The 24,584-nt window shown below is 36.5% G+C and overlaps 1 protein-coding gene across 1 annotated transcript in view; it reads left to right on the top strand.

Annotated features, from left to right (window-relative positions):
• WDR72 (WD repeat domain 72) overlaps nt 1-24,584 on the top strand; it is a 114,492-nt gene that overhangs the window by 33,218 nt on the left and 56,690 nt on the right. Inside the window, exon 14 of the mRNA XM_086757553.1 lies at nt 4,175-4,380. Coding sequence (XP_086613679.1) covers nt 4,175-4,380 — 206 coding nt within the window. The remainder of the gene's footprint in view (nt 1-4,174; nt 4,381-24,584) is intronic.

Raw genomic sequence — 24,584 nt, 5'->3', positions numbered from 1 at the left:
TTCGGTGCAGTCAGACAGGAGAGTTTGTATCAGGGAGAGTTTTCATACTGGATATTAAGGGATGGACTCTCATCATCATTCTGTGTTTCAGAGGATAATAAAGAAATAGATAGATACTGCTCACATCTCTTCCAAGTTCAGAGCTGGCCACTTCCTCTGTTCATCCCAGTTTAGCATATATGCTGTATCTCTACAATTACTGTTACAGGATTATTGTCCTTTGCTGTTTAGAATAGCTTAGACGGAATCAGGGAGAGAACAGAGGAATCTTATTTTCCTTTCTTTTGAGGTGTTTTGTCTGCAGCAGAAATCCAGGGATGAGGACTGGCTGCCTTGGAGAACTACTCTTTTTACCTGCCTATGTAAACCTGCATTACATATGATATTCCAGTAGTTCTTTGTATTGTTCTTCATTGTTGAAAGATATTCTGACAATAGTTTGCTGATGCAATTATGAAAATGTGTTTTCTGAAGAACATCAGTAATGTACAGCAGCTGGACAATAGGACAGAAATCTTCCAAATGCAAAAAATCATTACGGAGTGTCTGCCAAGACACTTCGTGCTTCTGTATACAGTGCTGTATACAGGGTATCTCCATTGTTAATCTATTCCTATAGGTAAAATATCCTTTTAAAGATTATTAGATTTTTAATAGGTGGGGTTTTGTTTCCTCTACCCCATTTCTATTTGTTAGGTTACGTTTACTTCTGTCTTGATATTGATTGAAAATACATATGCTTACTTAACACAATGTTTGTTTTATCTGTTTCGGGCAATTTGGTATTAGAGTAATAGCACTAGCAGTTAAGAGAAATTTTTGACCACTGTCTTGGAGCAGGAAACTTGTTAAAATTCAAGCATCTTCTAGTGAGGAATATAAAATTTCTGTTTGATTCTAACAGCATAGAAGAAAGTGGATGGGAGTTTCTTCTGAGATTAAATAGGTGTTCATGGGAGGGGAGATCTTGACAGAAAATAAAACAGCTAGTATTACAGAAAATACTTGTTCTGAAAGGTGAAGTTCTTGTTTTGGCTGCTAGTAAAGAAAAGGATTTGTTCTTGACCAAGTGCTCTTTTTAACTTAAGTGAGTTCTGAAGCCATTTTTCATTCACAAATCACTGTTATGCTGTAGGATTCAGCTGAGTTACTAGGTTACAGCAGCACTGCAGTATTGAGGATTTTCAATACTTTAGCTGTGGCAGCAAACAGAAAGCACTGGAGCCTGGTGATATGACAGGTCATGTGATGTCAGTGAATACCTTGTCTTGAGGCAGGATAATATGTGTGACCTCCCCAGTAAAAATGCATCCTTCAGTAAGAGCAGAACCTGGAGAACTGTGTGGATAGTGCTAACACCAAGAGACACAATTTGTAGTACTTGCTCCAGAAGATGATGTTGTAAGAGTCTCTAGCCGGTCACATGTGGTGGTCCAGCACTGCCCAGGAGAGTGGAATACTCCACTCTTGTCTGTTCCTGAGACTTGGTTACCATGGTCACAGCTTTACAGAGATAAAGACTTTCTTTTCCTGTATTTTGTATGTATAGTAGGGGGTCATAGCAGTGGTGTTGCTGCTACTTAAAAAACATATCTTTTCCCTTTCACCCTTTGTTATTTTCTACTCCCAAATCCAAAGCTTTTGGACTCATTTGCGTTTAAAATACTTCAAGTTTGAGAGTTGTCTTTATTTCTGTCTACTTTCTTTTACTTTCATGTACAGGCTATGTCTTTTCTTACTCTTTATTTTTATTTTCCTTTAAAATCAGAGACAGCATGTTCCTAACAAAAAAACTGTTTCTGGAGTAGTAACCACCTTGCCCCAGTATTCTTTTGACTGTTTGCAGTGGTCAGAATGTCTCCTTCACGTACACAGGTTTATTTCTGATATATGGAAAATAATGCAAATCTTGAATGCATTTTCATTTTTACTCCTGAGTGTGTATTCATATATAGGAGGATAAAAAGTCAGGCAACTCATGTCTTGATTTTTGTTGGAAACATGGTTTTATCCTCTTTTGCCACTGTAGTGTGATAGTCTTAATTAAATGATTGTATTCTATTATACATTCAGAAGACTCTTCTGCAGAATAATGTGGTTCTGAGGGATGACTGGTAGCGAGGCACTCAGAGATGCGTCTGGAGCTAACAAAACTTGTTCTGAATTTTTTAAGTTCTGTTTAATGCAGAAAAGTATGTATAATCAGGTCTTCAAAATTAAATATTATGCCCCCCAAAAATTATTTGATTTATTAAAAATGTATTGTAATCTCTGCCTTTGTTTGCCCATAAAAATAACATGATGCTCAGTAATTTTACAGGGATGTTATGGTAACAGTCTTTCTGAAGCACCTGATACTCTAGTAGGGAATTGCACAGACAGAAGTGATACAGAAAACAAGGATGGATATGTGTGCATGTACATATAAATACTCTCTGCATTGTGGACTTGCTGCAGAAGATAGCGTGAAGCTTTCTCTACTTAACAATAAGGGAGAACAACTACTTCCTTGGTGTCTTTTGTTTCTCTTGTGCTCTGAATGATGCAGGGAACTCTGTGAGGAAATGGATCATGCTTATGGCTTGAAAGACTACATGGCATATATAGAGAGACCAAAATAATATTAGCTGAGTGACTGTATTATTTCCAAACGTATTAACTTTCCAAACACTGAAATGTTAAGAATGTGTGTTTGAATGTATAATCCTTCTTTGTAGGCTTCTATTAATATAGACACTGAAACACTGAAATGCTGCAATGTGGGGAGCTTTGTAGCCAGTATTGTTTTGAAGTGCTTGTAAACAGTCCAACTGTAAAGATCTTTGTGCAACTTGCTTTCCTCCCAGTAAATATTTAGTTCTGTGATGATCCCTGACACTGGCAGCAAATCCAAGGATGAAGAAAATGACATAGTAAAACCAACTAGGAGTGATCTTTATTTTTTCAGTGTAATATTATAGTAATCTATGGTATGGAGTTGATTTTGTAGGAGACAAAGAATCAGTTGCACTACTTTATTCTGCTCTGAATTCAGACTCTTGGCCATATAAGTAACAGAGGTGATACTACAGTGAACAGAAATGAATGAGTTTCAGATAATTTTAGATAGAGAATTTATACACACATACACACAGAAACACTTAAATGAGATCCCTCAATCCCAGTCCAATATTTTTAGCAGGTGTTACTGATAGAGCTTTAGTGTTACACATTTTTTTCTGGTAGTAGTGAAAGGGAAAATTCATGTTTTATCACTTGAGGCTACAAAGAATTCAAACTGGGGGGTTATAGTAGGTATTTAATACTTTTTAAATCCTTCACATGTCTCTTATCTCTGATATTTATAGGGCACATGCAACTTCAGCAATTTCTTGGTAGTTTTATTCCTGTAGAAGATGTCTACTATGTTAGAGGAGCGCATTTCAAATACATTTAAGCCCAGTTTAGGTCTCTTTAATGTTAGTTATAAATTAGTATTACTAAAATTATCACTAAGTAAATTGTTCCTGAAATAATCTAAGTATAAGAGTTAAAAGGAATCAAATTGCCTAGAGCCACACAAGTGATGAAATAGTCTCTGAAATTTTGTATTCATATTCCTGACTGCTAAGCTACATGTAGTATATTCAGGTGTTTAAAAAGTATCAGAGATAAAGATGGTTTTTAGGAATGGAAGGAAAAATATGAGCTTTCCCTTGCTATTTGTAATCTAGAACACTAGAGGACAGCACTAAAATATTACATAAATGTGTTACTGTTTACACTGTTAATGATATAGATGCTCTGTGAGGGCTTCATGAGAAGAAAAGAAATGATGCTGTTTTGAACAGTTAGGGCAAGTGGTATTCTTCTGAATTTACTTTACTCCTTTTGAAAACTGCATCTGACCACACATTATAGAAAATATCTTAAGTTTCTTGCAGTCTGAATCTAAGGTATTTGCTGCAGTGGTTTCTTTAGAAATTAAGCTTTATATTTTTTTTTCGTATAGCAATGCTGTAGAATAGACTCTTGTGAAAAAATACATTTTTAAGGTCCAGTTGGTTCATCTGTCAATGTTTCATAATTTATCTGCTCACATGACATATTTTATGTTAATACTATGATACTTATGCTGAAATGCGAAATAGTGTAATTCCTTGAAAATATTACAACTTCTGTTGTGTTTCTCTAGGCACACTGGAGCGACATGAAACAGGTGAAACAGCAGAAGCAATTCTTACTTCCATTGAAGATTCAGAATACTTACTGGCAGATGCTCTACTTCCTGTATCTCAACAGTCAAAAAGAAATAAAAATACTGGATACAAACTCTCTAGCTCTTATAAGCATGGCATGGTCTCTTACAATCTTACTCATTCAGAAAAATCTTCAGATAAGGTAAGAATGAAGAGTAGAGTATTTCTCAAAAGCAATGAGTTGCAATACAAATTCTTTACCTTCACTGATATGTAACCCTGTGTAAGTGGTGTGGACGCTTGGTTTTAAGTTTATAAAGCCTTCTTCCAACTGGTTCACTTTTTATGCCTTCAACTCCGTATCATAAAGCAAATGGGGAAGATGAGGGGAGTGCCTTGTGAAAGGTTACCTGTAGGTCACCTCAGAAGGATTTTCTCAGAAACTTACTGTTTCCTTATGCCTCTAGCTTATGACTCCATCTATTAGCAGTATAATCGGAACAATTGTATCACCAATTTGGATTTATATGTCTTGAGAAAAAGCACATCATGGCATATTACTACTGGCCTTTCCATTATTGCTTTTCTACAGAACTGCAGGTTCTTATTGTCATTCAATGCTAGTTCTTATTGGATGTTTGTTTTCTTTTAATATCATCATAGAAGAGATTGCAGGTGCCTTACATTTATGTTAGTGAGATTAAATTTGGCACTTTATTGGTTAAAAAGAGGACGGGGATGTTCCTTGTGAGATGCTAGGCTGCAAATGGGTATGACAGTCTTCAGGAAAGATTTGGCCAGGCACTGTACTTAGTTTTATCTAACTTTTTTTTTACAGATGTTGTTAAACCAAATAATTGTGACTGATAGAAAAGATGCGCTCTTACTTTTTGTTTTGAAAAAAACAGTCGAAGGAAATACTTAACAGAAACTACTGTTAATGTGCTGTTAAAGCTTAGAAAATGAGTACAGAGACACGATGTGAGAAGTAAGGTTGACCATGCAATAGTCGTTCTATTTGCTTGTGGCAAATAAATATTTTTGTCAGTTATTTGTAAATTTTAAAAAAGCTTGTATTTGCTAAATGCAAAACTAATTATTAAAACTGTCTCAGATTTAGTACAATCACAGATTCAATGAGGTAGGTATTACCTTACTCAGATTGGAAGGTAAAGGTACATACACTTTTTGGAAAACTCTGTGCATCAGGAGTGAATATATTCACTGCACTCTTGATATGAGTGTATCTTAAGAATAAGGCCTCAGTGTTGTTTTTTTGAGTTTACCACTTTTTAATTAATGGATTTTGTGAATTCCATTATCTACAATAAACAGAGGAAGTCATGTCTCTAGCCTTTTTCTGGCTTCATTAATTATGGTAAATGAAATACTGGATATTCCAAAATTCTGTCTTATGAAATGCAGCTTAATCCAAGTCCTCATTCTTTAATTTTCTTTTCTGGTCTGTCTTTATTGTACCTACAAATTTACATATAACTTTGAGTTTATAATGATTATTGTTTAACTCTTAATATTTATCTTTGACCTTTTACTAACCTTAGTCTGATTTCTAAAGTTCTTTTTGATCCCATTTTCTGAAAAGTCTTATTAGAGCGTAATCCTGCTGAGCGTGTTGTGGGGCAGATGGTGCACTAGTTGGCCATTGACACAGAATCTGATCTCACTGCTAGATTATTAAAGGGACTAGTTTCTTGCCTTTTTAAAGAGGAACTATAGAAAAACTTATAGCAGTTATATTAGGAGTGTAGTTTCAGTCATACTTGCTAAATTGATGATTGTATGGATTTAATGAAGTGGCTAGAAAGAAAATGTGCTGTTCATGGAATATGGCAAAATAGTTTTTGGTAAGTTTTAAAGTGTGGGGTTTAACATACTTTGAGGATTGTTATGATCTTAAACTGGAAGCAATATCACAATAGACAGCAGTGGAATTGTAATAATTTATAGCATTTTTCTTGGTCAGACATACACCTCAGCTGCTCTGATTTCTCAATAAAATATTCCATTTTCTTGTTCAAACTTTGTTCATTAATTATCTTGCCCCAGTGAAACTTTTTATTGAGAGAGTATTATTGATGTCTCTTAGACTTCCTTATGATTGTCAAAATATCTTTTCTTTTTATTTCACCTTCTCTTTGTCATTATAGTCATGTTATTTTAATTTCCTAACAAATGAAGTTCTATACTTGGGAGACCGCTCTTAATTCATCAAAAAAATCTATCATCCATTACATCCAGTGCTTCTTCCCACCTCCACCTCCATTAGAGCACATTCTGTAGACTGGTGTGGGAGATGCTGGAAGCTAAATATATGGGGTGTAGCTGAACATGGGAAGAATTTGATAACAGAGGGTCCCCTTAATGCTATTCCTGTAGCCCAGTGCAGGATACACAAAAGGAGCATAGAGCTCTGCAGCTTTAATGCTGTTTTGTTGCTGCTGAAATGAAGGCTTGTTATGGACTCAAGTGTTTTTGTTTTTCTTAGTTCTTATGCAGGAAACTTTTTTTAGGTTTTTCAATAAGTGTGATATTGACTCTTTTGGGTCTTTATATTTTAGCATCTTGAAATAGTCTTCTGAAATCCAGGTCCCGTGAAATTAGTCAGAGTTCTGCGGATATAAGAGAGCTCAACATTTCATACCATATTAATGATCACACAGATGAAACTATTGTAAAACTTTCAGATTATCAAAAGGCTTTAGTATGCAGGTATACAATGAGTATTTAATTATCAATTTGCTGTATTAGAAATTTACCAACACACTTAATTGTTAATAACATTTCTGTTTAAAAAAAAAAAAAAAAAAACACCACAGTCAATTTTAGCCCCTTTTTTTAACAATTCAATTTCAGAAGATTTATGTAACAGGAAAAATGAGGGGTGGCTATTCTGTCCTGTTCATGTTATGCTTTTGAGTGATCCTTATTTAGTACAATGAGGTGATCCACAGGAAGATCGCAAGCAAGATTCAGCAATTGGTAAAATATTTATCATTACTTTCTTTTATTAGTAATATTATGTTTAAAAGAAACTAACATTTGCAAAATAATAGTATCTCCACTCCATCCAAAGAAGAAGAAAAATATCCTCACACAGCAGTCCAGCTTCAAAGGCTTTCTTTCAGAACATTTATCATCATGTAAATCACAGATACAAAAGCAGAATGCTTTGATTTCATGGTGTTTTGACCATTTTAATTCTTTTATTGTGCTGCACGTGCCAGTGGAAGTACCAATAACAGATGAGTGTGACAAATGCAGTTAACACAAGATCCATATTAATGTTGTCACATCCCCTTGATATATTTAAACAGATTTTAATTATTTTCAGTGTCAAAAGACCCAAAATATATAGCTTAATAGTTCTTCAAGAAAGCTTTACTTAATATGTGAATGTAAAACCTCTCATAAAAATGAAACTTTTATATTGGCCTTAGTCATTGACATAGGGTATTCATCAAGTCAGCAATTTGTGTGGCAAAGTGCCATTTGAATAGTGTATTGTTAGAATACTTATGGTCCACTTGACAAGGGCTTTTGCTGTAAATAGTGCAATTTGACTCCAGCTGTTAAAGAGTGGCTTTGACAGCAGCCAAATAGAATGGAGATGCTTTACTGCACCGCAGAAAAATCAATATTGGGTTCTTGTTCATAGTAACCTGTTTTTTCTTTTTTTTGCAGATTTATACAAGACTATCTAGAGTTCATTTGTGGAAGTTTAAACATTATTTTTAAAGTGGGTTTGTTTTATTTTCAGATTAATGTTGATGATGAATGATGCTTGTGTTTAGTAAAAAAAAAAAATGAAAGTACTTTGTGGATATACATAAACAATGTGGTAATGCAGCATTATTTCAACTCTCAGCTTATACGGATGGATATTAGGATGTGGGTGCATAAGTTATGTAACTAATGACAAAAAAAGTCTTTCCTTCCTCTCTCTATTTTTTTAAACCTTTTGTAGTGCTACTGTAGTATCTCTGTCAATTTTCTAAGCATAGGGTTTTTTAAAGCAGATTTCTTTGTTGTTCTCCCTGTAACAACCCCCACAGATGTTGACAATCTGTAGTGCCATTGTAGATTTTCCTGAAGCATAGTCTTGCTGGTGCTGAACAGTTTTCCAGCAGTATTCAGTGACACAAGGTTGCTATGATACCTGGCCAGTAGCAATAGGTATTGAATCACTGGTCTTAATTACAACAGACTACACACTAGATTGTGTGCTCATGGTGTTTATATGGAACTAGTTCTCATTATACCTTTAAGTCATAGTTATATTTGAAAATTGGAGCTGTGTGAAAAGCTGGTTTAAAAAAAAAAAGCTTCACTGCATCATATGAAGATTTCACTGATGCACATAAAAAACTGGATATGTCTGAGAATTGCTTTCCTGATGTTCCAGAAACGTTTCATGTTAGAAAGTTTCCTCACTTTTTATCTTAAATAATTTGGATATAGATCTGTGTTTATCATACGTTGTTATTTCCAGTGATTTCAATAATATAATTAGAACTTCTTCTGGCTGCTGAATTATGCTACCGAAGGGCTAGACCAGAAAAGGGAAAATTTTATTGTGTGTGTAAGACAAACAAGACAAAGATGGAGGGAGGGGGTATTTGTTTACATATCAACTTTTATAGGAGTGTTAGGTATGTTTATTGCCTGATATAATCACTTCACAATTTCTTAAAATACTGTTCTTTGAGCATTAATGTATGGTGCAGAAAGTAGAATCAAAACATCTAAATAAGAATTTACAGAAGATCTGTAAAAATTCATTTTGATTTATGAAGTTATTAGAAATAATTATGACCAGAGTACTTAAGTACCAGTTAATATAACACTTGTAAATTCATTTTAAACATTTTAAATTGACAATACCTAGTAGTAGCTTTTCTAAAGAATTATTATTCAGTTATGTAATAGCATACATATTCTGCTCTAAACAAAATATGTGAAGGCAAGATGTTTCTGAAAGAGATACTTTCTCAGTAGGAAAGCCAAAGTTTATCTTTTTGTAGTTCCTTAAAACAAAAAACAAGAATGTACAGAAATAATAAATAGTAGAAGAAAGATATACTTTATGTTGCTGCATTGAATAAGTAAAAGTCAAATGAATACTGTAGCACAATAGCAGTTATTTGTTTTAGTATAGAAAAAGATGCAATTTGAAAATAAAATTGTTATTGGAAGCCTGGAAAATCACTACTAGTTAAATGTTACTGATGGAAAAATTGATAGAAAAATGGTAATAAGTTGTAAGCACAAATACCAAAATAATACTTACCAAATACACAATCAAGAGTGACACCATGAACAATAGTATGTTAGATGGATTCCTTTTATTTCTTTCCTTTTGTAATATTTAGAGTATTATTGTGAGGAATTACAGATCTTGATCATTTGTATGAAGTGGACTGTTAAGAACAAAGCAAAACAAAAAGCAGTAGAACATTTCTCCTTAAAGTTAGTAACCTTTATGTTGTTACTGCCAGGGTATTTATATTTTTTTTTTATTTACTAAGACTGCTGTTCAGAAGCTGTATTTAAAAGTATATTAATTAAGTGTAATAGGAAAATAAGTGAAGAAACAAAAGTGTGTATATATATACACACATATATTTCCTATAACCCAGATGCAAAGCATTTCACTACTGCACTTCCTGTGAGATTTGACAATTAAGTATTTTATCAAGGGATCAATGTAGCAACATAACTGAAGTAAAGTAATAACTTTAGAGTTACAAGATTAAATTGGTAAAAGTTAAAAGGAATTATGATCCTGAGAGATATTGACAGCTTGGACCACACGTCAGCTTTGCTGAAAGTTACTGCAGTTTTCTGAACTGGTCCACCAAGTCAAGAATTTGTTGATTTCAGTGTTTTTTCTATTGATTACCTCAAAGCAAAATGAAAGCAGAAAGCTGCCATTGGGATCCTGTAGCACACTTTACTCCTGTAGATGTGGATAAGTAAGTAACACAGGCTGACAGAAATTTGGGAATAAGCCTTAACTATTTATTTCAATGTTTCAGACACTGTTTTTATATACCTTTACAAACTTTTTCTCTGTAGTTAGACTGAAGGTGACTGACTCAAAATTTTTTATTTCCCACACCGAGACAACTAATTGGACCCTTCACTAAAGCTGAATAGATGCTAGTGTCCTACCAGAAATAATTCTAAGGTCAATATCAGTAGTGCTTGTGAAGTGTTTCATGTTGAAGGACCATTTATTGAAGCTAACCTAGCTGTTGCTGTCTTCGTCTTCTTCATCTTCTCCCATACCTCAACTGTCATGCTGCAGTTCCCTTCTCTGTCCCTTGGAAACTGTAGGAAAGTTTGTATTTTGGTTTTTTTTTTTAGGGACATATCATTTATGAATAGAAACATACAGTTTCTATCATACTGAAGAGCTGTTCATGCTATCTTATTATCCACTTACGATTGTTTCTTATAGTTCTGGATGTGGAGTCATATATAGTTTGAATTTTCCTGTCTTACATTTTACACTTACTACTTTCTAGTCCCTAAGATGAGATTTCTTTTGTAGATCAGCCTAATTGATTTTCCTTGTAACTTATCTACCTAATTCTAATAATTCTAAAATAAATTTGAATTCTCTTGTTGTCCAGTGATGTTCTTGAGAACTCTTCACCATTCATGACAGGAGGATGGTGGAGTATTTACACTTGTGATTATAATCTTTTCTATTCTAAACATTAAGTTCCAGACCTCTTATAGTTTAATATTATTTTAGTGAGGAAAAGTCAACAGAAATTCAGATTTGTGACATGCTCCTAGATTTCCACCTCACAAACCTATTTAAAAAAAAAAAAAAAGATCAGTGACTTTTTCAGAAATGCACTGGCACCTAGAACTAGGAGTTGCAACACCAGTCCTTACTGTGCAAAAGATTTACTATCTGCTAGCTTCCTTCTGATAACTAATTGAATCTCTTGTCTCAGTTAAATAGCAGAAATAAAATAGTAAGCTAAACTGTAATTCAATTTAAAACAAACAAGGCAACAGCAGTGGTTACATTTCCATTCTTTTGGCGTATTTTTCTACATGTTAATACTCAAACCTTAATTTGTTCTGGTGGTTAGATTTGGTTCTTGCAATACTTATAGGAAAGGATTAATCAGCTGACTAGATATATCTGAAAACATTTGCAAATATTGTCCTCTTGGGAGCCTATGCAGTTCTACTGCCTTCAGTAAGATTGAACAGCACTCAAGGAAAGAACAGTATGAAGTTTATGGGTGCAGAGACTTAGCTACTGTCCTGATACATCCTAGAACGACATAGGACCTGAAGAAAGTCCAACTTGCCTATTCCTGAGTTTTCAAGAATGATAGGATTTTAATATTTAAGAATTTAATGGTATTATTTTTTTTTTTCTTTAGTAGAAAGTCACTTGCTTAGGATTTGATCTGGTACTTTTTATGTAGATAAATTTTATGGGTGAGATGCTTGTAATGCACTATGGAAAATGCACAATCAGAGCAGCCTAGGGCAAATATGTTATTTCATTTGGAGTCAGCAGCCAGCTGTGGGTTGGTAACTTAACTTCTATATGCATCAATCCTTCTTAGCACAAAGCAATATTCTCATGCTTTTACCCTCCTTCTAAGGTCGTGTTGGCTGTATCTCTGTTCAGCATTATTCTCACAGATATTGGGGTGTTTATTCATCCAATAAATTGTTCAGTATAATAATTCCTAGATCCATGAGTCAGTAGTCTGGGTTTTGTGGTTTGCTGTAGCATTGTTTGTCCAGTTGATGTTCGAGGAAACATGGGAGATGCTCCATCTTATGGCATTTCTTCCTAAGTGCTGAGTGAGGCTGAAAATGTTTTGGCTACTATCCATCTGTATATTTCTAAAGATATGATTAGGGAATTTACTTCTATGTTCAAGAGAAGTTAATATATTAAGCTATAGACAGAATATTTGAATATTGAGTATATAAATGAATAAGACTTAATTTAAAAACACCTTATCCTTCGCTTCCATCTAAACTTTTCATGCTGCAGAGACTGTTCATGTCAAAGACTGATTTTATTTTGAGAGAAGTGGATCACAGGTTCATTTTTTGTATTCTTTCTGTAATTAAAATGTTAGAAGAGACTTTGTCAAAGGTATTGTGATTAGAATTGCCTTTCTGATAGAATGTGCCTACATAGGTAGTGATGCGAATTCTAGAGCAAAGCAGAAGTTGTCTGTATAAAGCTATCTGTATATCATATATACTTATTCAAATATTTTCTTGCAAAACAAAATGTAAACTTGTTTACTGCTGTTGAAAACTAATATGAAGAATATTCTGATACTAGCTTTACTTACCTGTTATTCTTTTTTCATAATGTTATGATTTGTCTCCAGGATCATTTTAATATTTTTTTTTATATTTTACTTGCAATAAAAAATTAAGTTCAGTCTTCGTGATGGAGAGACAGATGGACATTGTGGACATGAAAACACAACATAAGAAATATTTAATTTTTATACAATGTCTCTACATTGAGCAATAGATGTGCTAGCAATTCTTCCTGAACAATTAAAAATTTGTTGAGCCCAGTAGATCCATCTGGCCAACAATCTGCCTGATGGTGGCCTTCCGTATGTGATAAAAAGGGGGGTTTATCCAGTTGCTCAGTCTATTAATCACACAGCTTGAGCTTGAAGACTCCTTGGCTTAATTACTTACTTTGTGCCACAGACTCATCAGGAGTGATGCCACAATTACTGTTCAAAGTGCTGCGAAGTTAGTAACATTCTCCACTGGGATTTAAAAAAAAAAAAAAAAAATCATAGTGTTGGAAGGCAGGAGGCTGACTTTGCTTATATTACGGTTAAATTGATAGATAAACATGGGTGATGTAAGCTCAAAAAATACTGCAGCCTTTTCTGTGTGGGAGATTGATTCTTAGGAGGATCTGGGCATCCTCAGTAATATGACTAGAGGTGTTGTAATGAGTAATATAGTAAGAATCATGTAAGACAAGTTCAAAGCAGTTTCTTTCAAGTAGTTAATATTGGAAAATTCATCATTAGTTAACACCTTTGTTTGGGACTGCGTTGTCCAAATGATGAAGCCTTAGATCAAGCATAGATTGCATGTGAAAGCAAACTGGGACACCTTTGTTGACTCTAGGCTTTTTATGCTTGGTTCTTTGTATGTGAGTACTGATATTTTAAAAGGGTAAATGAATCAGAAAAAAAAAAAAATTGAGTGCTCCCCTCAAGAGGATCTGCTGTCCTGTGATTAAGTTAAGTGTCTGAAGGTAAGGAATGTGAATGACCTTGGTACAGTAACAGCTTTACTCTGTATGATTCTCACCTTATGTATAAGGCCAGCATTGCTCTGATGTGAATAATTCTGACCTGCCTGCCCACTCTGGGAGGCTTGTAGTGACAGAAACTGTTCACATGCTCCCTAAATTCGAAGCCCCAGGAGGTAGGCGGGATTAGACGTGGGAGTGTGCTTGTGTGGATTGCCAATAGGAGCTATATTGGATTAGAGGGTGCGTATGTGGAGAAGGTCTTTATGTGGAGATGAAAGTGTAGCTGATAATTTGCATCCTTTCTTCCTATGCAGGTTCTTTTAGAGATGGTGTATGTTTAAGGGCTATTTCGATTATATACCTGCTTGTTGTAGTTCAGCCCCGATCGGGACCAGACTACGCAGTCTCTCTCTCGCTCCCCCCACCCTCCGAGAGAACAGGGGGAGATGATATAAGAAAAACGGCTCAAGGTTTGAGATAAGGATGGGGAGAAATCCTTAAAGTTACCGTCACGGGCAAAACAGACTCGACTTTGGGGAAAACGATTCATTTATTTCTAAAATTAGCAGGAGAATGAGACAGGGAACAAGATAACCTCCCCCCACCCCTCCCTCTTCCCAAGCTTAACATTATCTCTACTACCTTCCCCTCCCGAGCGGCACGGGGGGGTGAAAAGGGAATGGGGGTCGCAGTCAGTTCATCACGCATTGTTTTACACCGCTGTATGATCGTCGGGGGAAGAACTCCTCGCATTCCTCCCCTGCTCCAGCGTGGGGTCCCTCCCACGGGCCACAGTCCTTTGTGAAACTGCTCCGGCGTGGGTCATCTCTTCCACGGGTGCAGTCCCTCTAGAACAGCTGTCCCAGCGGGCCCTCCATGGGCCACAGCCTCCTTCAGGCATCCACCTGCTCTGGCGTGGGGTCCTCCACGGGCTGCAGGTGGATCTCTGCCCCTCCGTGGACCTCCATGGGCTGCAGGGGGACAACCTGCTCCACCATGGTCTTCACCACGAGTTGCAGAGGAATCTTGGCCAGGAGCTGCATTACTCCTCCCCCTCCTTCTTCACTGACCTTGGTGTCTGCAGCCGTTCCTCACAACAGGCTGGTAGATGTCTCTCAGGATCCTTTTTACATCTCATTCACTTCTCATCTCCTCTCCACTTCTTGCAGCCAGGCCGGGCCGAGTCGGGCCCAGTCGGCTGCCTGGCGGGAGGCCAGAGGGTGAGGCCTGCAAGGCCCATGAGGCTCGCGCCTCCCCCTCTCTGCCCCCCGCTCAGCTGCTTCACATCTTCTCCTCCTCTTTTTCCTGTTTTCCCCTACTTAAATACGTTATCGCAGAGGCGTTATCACGGGACATTGTGCTACCAATTGGCTAGGCCTTGGCCAGCAGTGGGTCCGCCCTAGGCCCGGCCAAGTCCACTGAACAAAGGGGAGCGACTTCTAGCAGTTTCCTACAGAAGCTACCACCTTAGGCCCCCCCTCACTAACAAAACCAGAACACTGCTGTTTGTAACTATTTTTAACTAAATGCATCTTTGTCCAAATCCTGGATTGTTCATGCTTTCAGCTGAGCAAGAAAATAAGACGGCTGTTTATTTGCAAATGACAGTGGGTTCATTGTTAGTAAGACTGATTTGAATTGTTGGTTGAATCGAGATGATATTAGAATGAAGGATTAAAATTACTTTGGGGAAGTATTTCTATGAAACATCCATGACATCCTTCAGAAATATGGAGATCAGAATTTTACCTCTTCGGAATTTATTCTTCTGAAAAGCAGGCCAGACCTAAAAGAAAAAAAAAATAAATCCCACGGTTTTATCCAATTTAATAAATTTTCAACACTAAATCTAGTTAAGTCTGTATAACATTTGTTTATTTAAGGTTATGAACTTAACAAGGCAGGTTTGCTGGTGTGATTTAACTCAAAAGACTGTTCAATATTATTATTAAACAATAGATTATTTTTCAGTTAAAAATAGATAAATACAATCATGAGATCACATTTATATCTGATTATTACCACTTCTTCAGGTGTTCCTCAAGGAATTTGAAACTTTCTCCCGTGTTGTGTAACTAAAATTTTGGTGCAGTGATTTAAAGAGCAAGGACTTTTAAGAAACTTAAGATAGGGAAATTTGAAATTACTTCTCTGAATGCTCTGTAGTATTCGACTGTTAGTATTCTTCCACTGAATGATCTGTTTGATCATGTGCTGTATGCTGCTCTGACTGACTGTCGTGTTAAAAGGCTATATTAAATTTTCTTCTTGCTTGTCTTTAAAGTAATTAATTTAGGCTTTCTAAAGTCAGAAGTGACTTTGTACTAACTAGACATGTAAGTTATATCAAGTTTTCAGTTTTACTTGTAGAATCTACAACAAAAAATACCATTTCCTAGTAGATAAAAGAAGGCACTGTGTTCATGGTATAGGTTTAAGATGTGCTATTTGAAATCTGAGATTTTTGTGGAACTTGCTAACAATATTTTATGCTCATAAACCAGTTTGAAGCCCCAAACACAATTTCATTTATCTTTATATTCTAAGCTTTATAGAGTGTGCAAAAGTGTCCATCTGTTCAGCTGAGATTGCTTCAAATAGTGAGTGGTCAGAGAGACTTAGCTGATAAAGGTCAAAGGAGCCTCTTGACCCTGTGATACTTGCTGAAGCAATTGGAGCATAGGGACTGATATACAGTTAGATATAGCTCGCTAACGCAATCTCCACTTTAATTGGTAATGATAGCAGGAATACACAGTAAAGTCATTGCTGAAAGAAAACAAAAAGTATCCAATATAGTAATTTATTACCAGTCAGTGGGTTTCACACACTAGGTTGTTTTACCCCTGCAGTGGTCAGAGAAAGCAAAAAGGTACTCTAACACTTAACTGAAAATGGATGCCCTGCTGCTATCAGGGATGCATGGTGGTCAAATGATTGCCTGTGCCATTAGCTTGGTAATGTTTTCTCTATTGTAAACTCAGCTCCCCATGTTCTTCCTGTGCATCAGCTGCAGATTGAAGGCTTTCTCGTTTGTCTTCTATTTGTGCTGCCAATCATCAAGCTGCTGTCCACCAAGCACTTCTCAAGGAGGCAATTTTTTTTACTACTATTGACTACCATCTCTAGCAACTGTGGGCTCAGAGGATTTAGAAATGAATTTAATGCTTTAATTTACACTGTGCCAGCCATTTTGTGCATTGTTTATGTATTTTTTTTTCTGAGACAATTACAGGTTTCCTATTTTGAAAAAACTGTGCATGAGATAGCACCTGCAAACCTGTCCCCAAAACATAATTCGTTCTTTTATGTATATTATATGTAATGCCACTATTTTCTTTAAAGAGGCTGAAGAGTAAAATGTCTGTGTAGGTAAAAACATTTACTAAGCTATTCTGTATTAAAAAAAAAAAAAAAAACCAAAAACCAGCAAAAAACAAAACCCAAAACAAATGAAACCAAACACACTTATTGTTTCCTACAATCAAGGATAAAGCATCATGGAGAATAGAATAGAGCTTTCATTGGCAATATAAGTTAATATTTAAGACCCCTGTATGTGGTAGCCATGCTTCACTTGAAGCAATTCTTCCAGTTCCATGAAGTGCAAATGTAAGAGGATAGGAGTAGCTAGATAACTTTTGCAAGTAGCTGTGTAACATGCTTATTTTTTGTGAGCCTAGTGCCAGACCAATTATGAGATGTGACTTTAAGAAAAAATCAGGAGCTCTGAGCTTCTATTGACACCCCAGTGAACTGACATGGTAAACACACAGAATGTTCTTAGCCCTCGATACATTTTTGTTGGCAAATTCTACTGCCCCACCCTCCTCTTCATGTTTTAGTATTTAAAAAATAAACACTCCTATTTATTGTCAATGTTATTGATTGCTACAGAGGTAATGAACAGTAAATGATTCAAACATGTAAATGGTCTTTAAAGTTTCTGTTGTCTTTGTAGTGTAATTAAAGCTCAGATTACAGCAAGACAGGTGACAAAAAAGTATGAATTTTATTGAAATGAGCATATTTATATTTTGCTTTAAAACTTCACTGCGATATTTCAGAAATTATTGTATCAGAAACTTCTTAAAGACTGTAAGATGCACTGGTTTTAATGATTCCATATTGAATTTTGCTTAAAAATAGTTGTTTGAAAGAGTGAAGTGCATCTACTTTGTTCACAGCTTGTCTTCATTGAATACCCATGAGCACATAGTAGGATAGCGGTATTTTCCTCAGTAAATTAGCCGATTTCTTTGTAGTAGATATATTTAATAATGAACTAATTACTCTTTGAAAGAGGAAGTCTTGCTTATCTGACAGACTTTTATCATGTAATTAAGTGTGCTGTTGTTGTATTGGGCCTGTGTTAAGAGCCTATAGTCTAATGAAAAATAGAAAAGTATAAGTCTGCCCAAAAAACTCAACACATAAGAGAGAGAAAATCCCCCACCCCAAAAAAATCGTCAGTGCACATTCTGTTAATGGAATAATCTTCCAGTCTCCTTTCACAATATTTAAATTAAGCTCACTCCTTCCCTCCACCAAAATCTAACTAAAATTTCACCTGTTGTTCAATTTCTGTCTAATATTTTCTTGAGCCTTTGCAGATGGCAAGTAGCAGATAAAAGAGGAGTCTGATCTTTTTTTGACTTGTTTAATGTTAATGGATCAAAATATACTCTCACAAGAGAAAACTCAAAGGAACATGATTAAACCCCTTGAATGTTACCTAATTAAAAAAAAAAACAAACTTATTGGATCAGCAGAATAGCTCACATTTATGTTTTATGCAGCATGATTCATTCTGCAGGAACTGGGAACTTTGGGGCCAATTTTCTGTTCCTTTTATCTTGTTACATTTGGGATAAAGCGAAAGCACAGTGGATAAAGAAGGCCGAAAGTCTGTAAGAAAAAGTCACTTTTACTACTTCAGGACTTGTTTTATATAGAGGTTGATACTACCCACACAGTGAGAACTGAGCAATTTCTTTTCAGTGGTATTGAAGTGACATCTAAATATATTTTGGGTTTGGTTTGCCTTCTAAAAAATCTACCATGTGATTTTGCTGCTTTATTTCCTTTATGTAAAATTAATGTCAAGACCATTCTTGTCAAACCTGTTTTTAGCACAAAGTCCTCAGTAGAATGCATCTGGTAAAGAAAGCTGGTGCATGGAGAAAGTATAGACACATGAGGAGTTGAAACAGTATGGGAAGCCCTGCCAGCTAATGAAAGTGTGTATTTGTCGTAGTTCAGCCCCGATCGGACCAGACTACGCAGTCTCTCTCTCACTCCCCCCACCTTCCAAGAGAACAGGGAGAGAAAATATAAGGAAAAACGGCTCGAGGTTTGAGATAAGGACAGGGAGAAATCCTTAAAGTTACCGTCATGGGCAAAACAGACTCGACTTGGGGAAAACTATTCATTTATTACTACAAACAGCAGGATAATGAGACAGAGAACAAGATAACCTCCTCCCACCCCTCCCTCTTCCCAAGCTTAACATTATCTCTACTACCTTCCCCTCCCGAGCGGCACAAGGAGGGAAGAGGGAATGGGGGTTGTGGTCAGTTCATCACATGTTGTTTCACGCCGCTGCTTCATGGTTGGGGGAAGAACTCCTCGCATTCCTCCTCTGCTCCAGCGTGGGGTCCCACCCGTACGCCACAGTCCTTCGTGGAACTGCTCTGGCATGGGTCATCTCTTCCACGGGTGCAGTCTCTCCAGAACAGCTGTCCCAGCGGGCCCTCCATGGGCCACAGCTGCCTTCAGGCATCCACCTCCCCTGGTACGGGGTCCTTCACGGGCTCCAAGTGGATCTCTGCTCCTCCATGGACCTCCATGGGCTGCAGGGGGACAACCTGCTCCACCACGGTCTTCACCACAGGCTGCAGGGGAATCTTGGCCAGGAGCCGCATTACTCCTCCCCCTCCTTCTGAACTGACCTTGGCGTCTGCAGCCGTTCCTCACAACAGGCTGGTAGATGTCTCTCAGGATCTTTTTTAACATCTTATTCACTTCTCATCTACTTTCCACTTCTTGCAGCTGGGCCAGGCCGAGTCAGGCCCAGTCGGCTGCCCGGCGGGAGGCCAGAGGGTGAGGCCTGCAAGGCCCATGAGGCTCGCGCCTCCCCCTCTGCGCCTCTGCCCCCGCTCAGCTGCTTCACATCTTCTCTTCTCTCTTTTTTTTTTTTTTCTGTTTTTCCCTTCTTAAATATGTTATCTCAGAGGCGTTATCACGGGACATTCTGCTACCAATTGGCTCGGCCTTGGCCAGCAGCGGGTCCGCCCTAGGCCCGGCCGAGTCCACTGAACAAAGGGGAGCGACTTCTAGCAGTTTCCTACAGAAGCTACCACCTTAGGCCCCCCCTCACTAACAAAACCACAACAGTATTTTAAGTGGAATAATGTTCCTAGAACAAGCTGGATCCCAGTGGATAAAAGGCCTTTAGAGATGAGAAGGCAGCTAGGTAAAATAACACTTGAATCGTACTTCCAATGAAACTTTTATGTGGTATGTCTGTCTTAGACCTGTTAAAGATAATGGCATGTATTGATGTATTTGGGGGCCACAGTAAGGATAGCCCCCTGCCTCCCCCTTCCATAGACACGGGCAAATTTTTCTTTGGGTGCTAAGGTGGTTTGGTAAAGATGTGTAAAGGGAAAAGAAAAGAAGCAGAAAAATAGGCTCTTAAATTGTGGAGGAGGAATGGATTTCATGCCAGAAGAAGTCAAAGTGAGTTAGCAAAGTTTGTTGCCGCAGCTCTTGTCTTGTCCTGGCTCAAACATCTTCAGTGACGAACTAGGGAGCTATCACAGAGGTGGTAATTGCCAAGTGTGGAATATAGCTTGCCATTTCAAAGCCTCCCTGAATCCTGCTCTTTACTGGGTATAGAAAACTTGCCCTGCTGTGGTTCAGTCAGAGGTGATGCACGAGAGCTTCATGAGTCTCTGGTTGTAATTTTGGTGTGTAGCCAGACTTCTTGCCACTTTAGAGGTGAAGGCCTTGTAGGAAGCCTTATCAAGTGATGCAGATCTCAAAGCAGTAAAAATGTTCCAAGTTCCAGTTGTTAAGCAGGAATGTTATCAGCACACAAATGGCTTTATTTTGAACTAAGGAGTTTTTAGCCTCATTACTAAACTATTCAGCTTCAAACAGTGACTTTTTAAACTAAAAAAAAAAAAAAAAAAAACCCAAAAAAAAAAACATTAAAACAAGTAGACAATTTCACTTTGGGATTTGGAAATGCTTAAATTGAGATCTAATAGTTAATTACAGAAGGTATTTATATTAAACTTATTAATTGTAGAGATACTTATTCATCAGTTTTTGTTATGGGCTAGCCAGTATTTTAACTGAAATGGCTGATGGTGCTATTAGATTACTTTTCAGATAATGCATACGTACACAAAATAAAATTAAAAAGTGCTTCCTACTTCTCGGTTTCCAACAAAAATAAGTGGTAAGCTGTATCATGACAATGAAAACCCTGGTTTTAGCCCTGAGCCTGACAATTTTTACACTTTATGACAACAATTTAGTAACTTTGTTACTGAAGTTGCCTTTCCTGGCCAACGTACACCTCATTTGGAGTAACTCCTTGTTACACTTACCGCTAGTGATGCGCAAAAAAAAGTGGCATGTTCTGCTAATTTTCAGAACTGAACTACAGAAGGAGACCTTAACGTTTATAGTTGTTTTAGATTCATACACTTGGACAATGACAAAGACGACAAAGATTAACTTTCAAAATCTGAATAAAACTACTGAAGCTGTGAAAAATTATACAGTTTGCCCTGTCTGTAATACTTTCCAGAAGATTTGTTAAATTAATAATTTTTTATACCTTCCAAAATTTTCAGCTGAAGAATAAAAGTAGATGGAACACTGGTGGTCAGGGGAGAGTTGTAAATAAGGAATTAAAAAGTTGAGAATGTCAAAAATAAAATTTAAAACTAGCAGTGGTAAACTAGGAAAAAAGGCCTCTGTACTGTTTTTCAAAATGATGATTATAAAAATCTGTAGGTTGTGTTGAGTGCATCATAGTGTGGTGGTCATTTAACTTGCAGAATTGAAGGAAGCCTCTTCATTACTGAATTAATTCTTTTTTTTTTTACATGATTATGTGAAATTCACTGGGAGAATAGTAAGGCTTGAATGGCTTGATATTTTGATATGTACAGTACTATCCCCTTAAGCAGTCTGGAGTCGAAAGAGGGTTCTGTGATAACTGAGCCTGAGTTTGGAAAAAGTTGTCAGGAAAGAAGGAAAAGGGGATTTTTTTTCATTACTGAAGCCTGTATGTTGGCAACAGGGAGGCCTCAAAGTTGGGCTGTGTGGTTCAGAGACAAGTCACACTTTGTTATTGCTATTGTTATTAGTCTGTTTCTTGACACCGAGTTACTAAACTCTTCATGTGTACCTTTGAAAAAAACTAAAGGTAATATTTATCTGAGCATAGTAATATTTATTTTTGTTAAATACTTCTGGAACTTCAGGAAAGGCACAGTACAGAATGTAAATATCTGTTAATCTGTTTTTCAATGTCCATCATCAAATGCTATTCCCAACTCTCTAGTTCATAGTTAGTTTTATGGGTTTCTTTCCATTTTCTGTCATCTTCTGTTACAGAGAATAGCTTGTCCATATTTCCTAAATAGTGTTTTATGTCTAAAGCTTTAGATGTCCACCTTCTTTCACTGGAATGAAATGCCTATGGCAGAGAGCTAAGATGACTTGGTAGATGCTTTTAGGATCAATGTCAATAAGCTTTCATATTGCCAATAAACATTTATTGTGACTTCACACACAGTAGCATCACCAAATGCCTCAACAGATTGACATTGTCACAGTATTTTCCTTTGTTTGGATGATGATTTTCCTAAAGGTTTCTAAATATTAATCAGGCGGATATAAACGTATAGAACAGAGAAAATGAAAATGATAGGCCAAATAATAATAGCTTCTGTTAATGTCAAAGCTAGCTAGTGAATTCCAGTGTTTGCATTCCATGGGGTTCTCCCTATGTATTAGGAAACAGCATAATTAAAGATTAAAATAATCCTAGTGCTTAACTACAATGTATTATTTTTTAAAAAGGAAAAAGGAAAGGGATAAAAAGAAAACCTGAACAAGCAGTTATAATCTCTTACTTGTGACTCCCTACAGAGATCTTTAAATAAGATTATGTATTTAGAGTGCATCCTCATCTGGTGGGAGCGTCATTCTATAAATAACAGAAAACCAAATTATATTACCACCTAAAACTGAGTAGTCAAGTAACTTAGTTATTAGAGTTAAGGTAAAATTTTTCCTTATTTTATTTATAACTACAATATTAACAGTTTAAAAATAGCTAATCATATAAAATCATAGTTTGCAATGTAAATGGAGTTAGGCAAGGAGTGGTCTTGAGAAAGAAGAGTTAATCACCATGGCTTTCAAGTTAAAGCCAGCTGTTGCCCTGTTTACTAGCACTTGGTTTCTTTTAAGATTCAGCTATTTTCAACAGAAACAGTTCTTTACATTAGTGGAATGTTTCTAATTAGCACAAGAAAACTAAAACTGACAGAATTATCTAGAAAAGTTTACATCACTTATGACATGGAAGCTGGCGTGGTTGTTTGCAAAAGTATCGCTGGGCTGAAAAGTTGCTTATTGGTGCTGTCTTTCTGCTCATACATGCTTGGTTGTAAATGTGAAATAGCTAGAGTGAACCCAGTGCTGAAAGCATAGGCTTGTGCAGGACAATAAAAACATACAAGTCATAAGCACTTAAAGAAAAGGGCAAAAGCATCAACAAGGAATTTATACTCCCTCATGTCTGCTCTTCCCCTGAAGGTAAAAGATTTCTCTTTAATAGATACAGCAGAATTCTGATATAAGATGTTGTGTCACGGTCTCATAACTTAAGTTTACCATTGGATGATCCTCCTAGTTCCTTCATGGAGTGCCACTTAATAGTGCTGCATGATGATTCCTATGAAATAAAGTAATTGCTCTTCTACAAGTTCATTTGGATTGTGTGCATCAAAAATTTGGAGTTTTGTCCATATAATGAAAATTTACTGGACTATTCTTAAAGACTCAACTTATTTAGTTCTGTTTCTGATATGTTTTTTAGTTACATGTAGAAGTAACAGGATTTTTGTTCCAAATTACAATTGGATATTTGTCATGTGTTTTTTTCCTCAGAAAATGAATTCTGAAATACTATCAGTTTCATAACAATATCAGTGATGTGGAAGTCTGTAGAGCAGGAGGTGTGATGAGATGACCTACAGACATTCCTTCCAGTAAACATTTCAGTGATGTCTATGATTCCATGTAATATTGCATTTCCTATGAAAATATATTTTGAAAAATTCATAATGCCCAAAGTCAATATTTACAAAATACTACTTTTTTTTTTTTTTTACTTTAAATGAGTTATTGTTTCAGATTTTATTTTATGGTTTAAGATGCAGCTAAAACTAAAATTGAGAAGGAAAAGACGTTTTATTGAAACATTAAGATCATCCTTTTAAAATTTGAATATTTATCATTAACTGTCACTGGTAACACTACTATTGCAGGCTTTTTATTGGATGGTACATAGATTCAGTCCTTTTATAATTAAAAAAGGAGTAGGGAAGCAGTAAAAGAGGCTGATATTCTACTGTGCTCCCACTAGTAAGTTTTCTTCTGCTTTCTGAAGGCTGCAGAAGCTCTGTCATAAAAATGCTGTCATGCTGGGAATACACAGGCATAGAAAGTTGCAGAGGGAAAAGGGCAGCAGGAATGTGAAATGTTTTTCTCCTGAATTTGCAGATGTGTGAGGTAGAAAATCCACACTTGTAAGCAGATCTTGATTGTAATATGAAAACTGAGGTAGCTTGCTGTGTTTCCTCTCCTCAAAGACTCTCAAATTAGCTGTCATAGAAGGCCAAGACAGAGCATCTCTGCTGAAGTATTCATGGAAAACTGAGAGTGTGAGAAAAGCAAGTATGGAATGTTTTCCATATATAGAAATATCCCAATGGCTACAAGACAGATTTTTGGAATTTCAGCCTCTTGACTTGTTCATCCTTAGGATCTTATAGCTGCCTCCA

Source organism: Chlamydotis macqueenii, chromosome 12, assembly GCF_036417535.1.
Source record: "Chlamydotis macqueenii isolate bChlMac1 chromosome 12, bChlMac1.mat, whole genome shotgun sequence".
Lineage (NCBI taxonomy): Eukaryota > Metazoa > Chordata > Aves > Otidiformes > Otididae > Chlamydotis > Chlamydotis macqueenii.
Note: the sequence above shows the minus strand (reverse complement) of the source record. Positions and strands in the feature narration are given on the sequence as shown.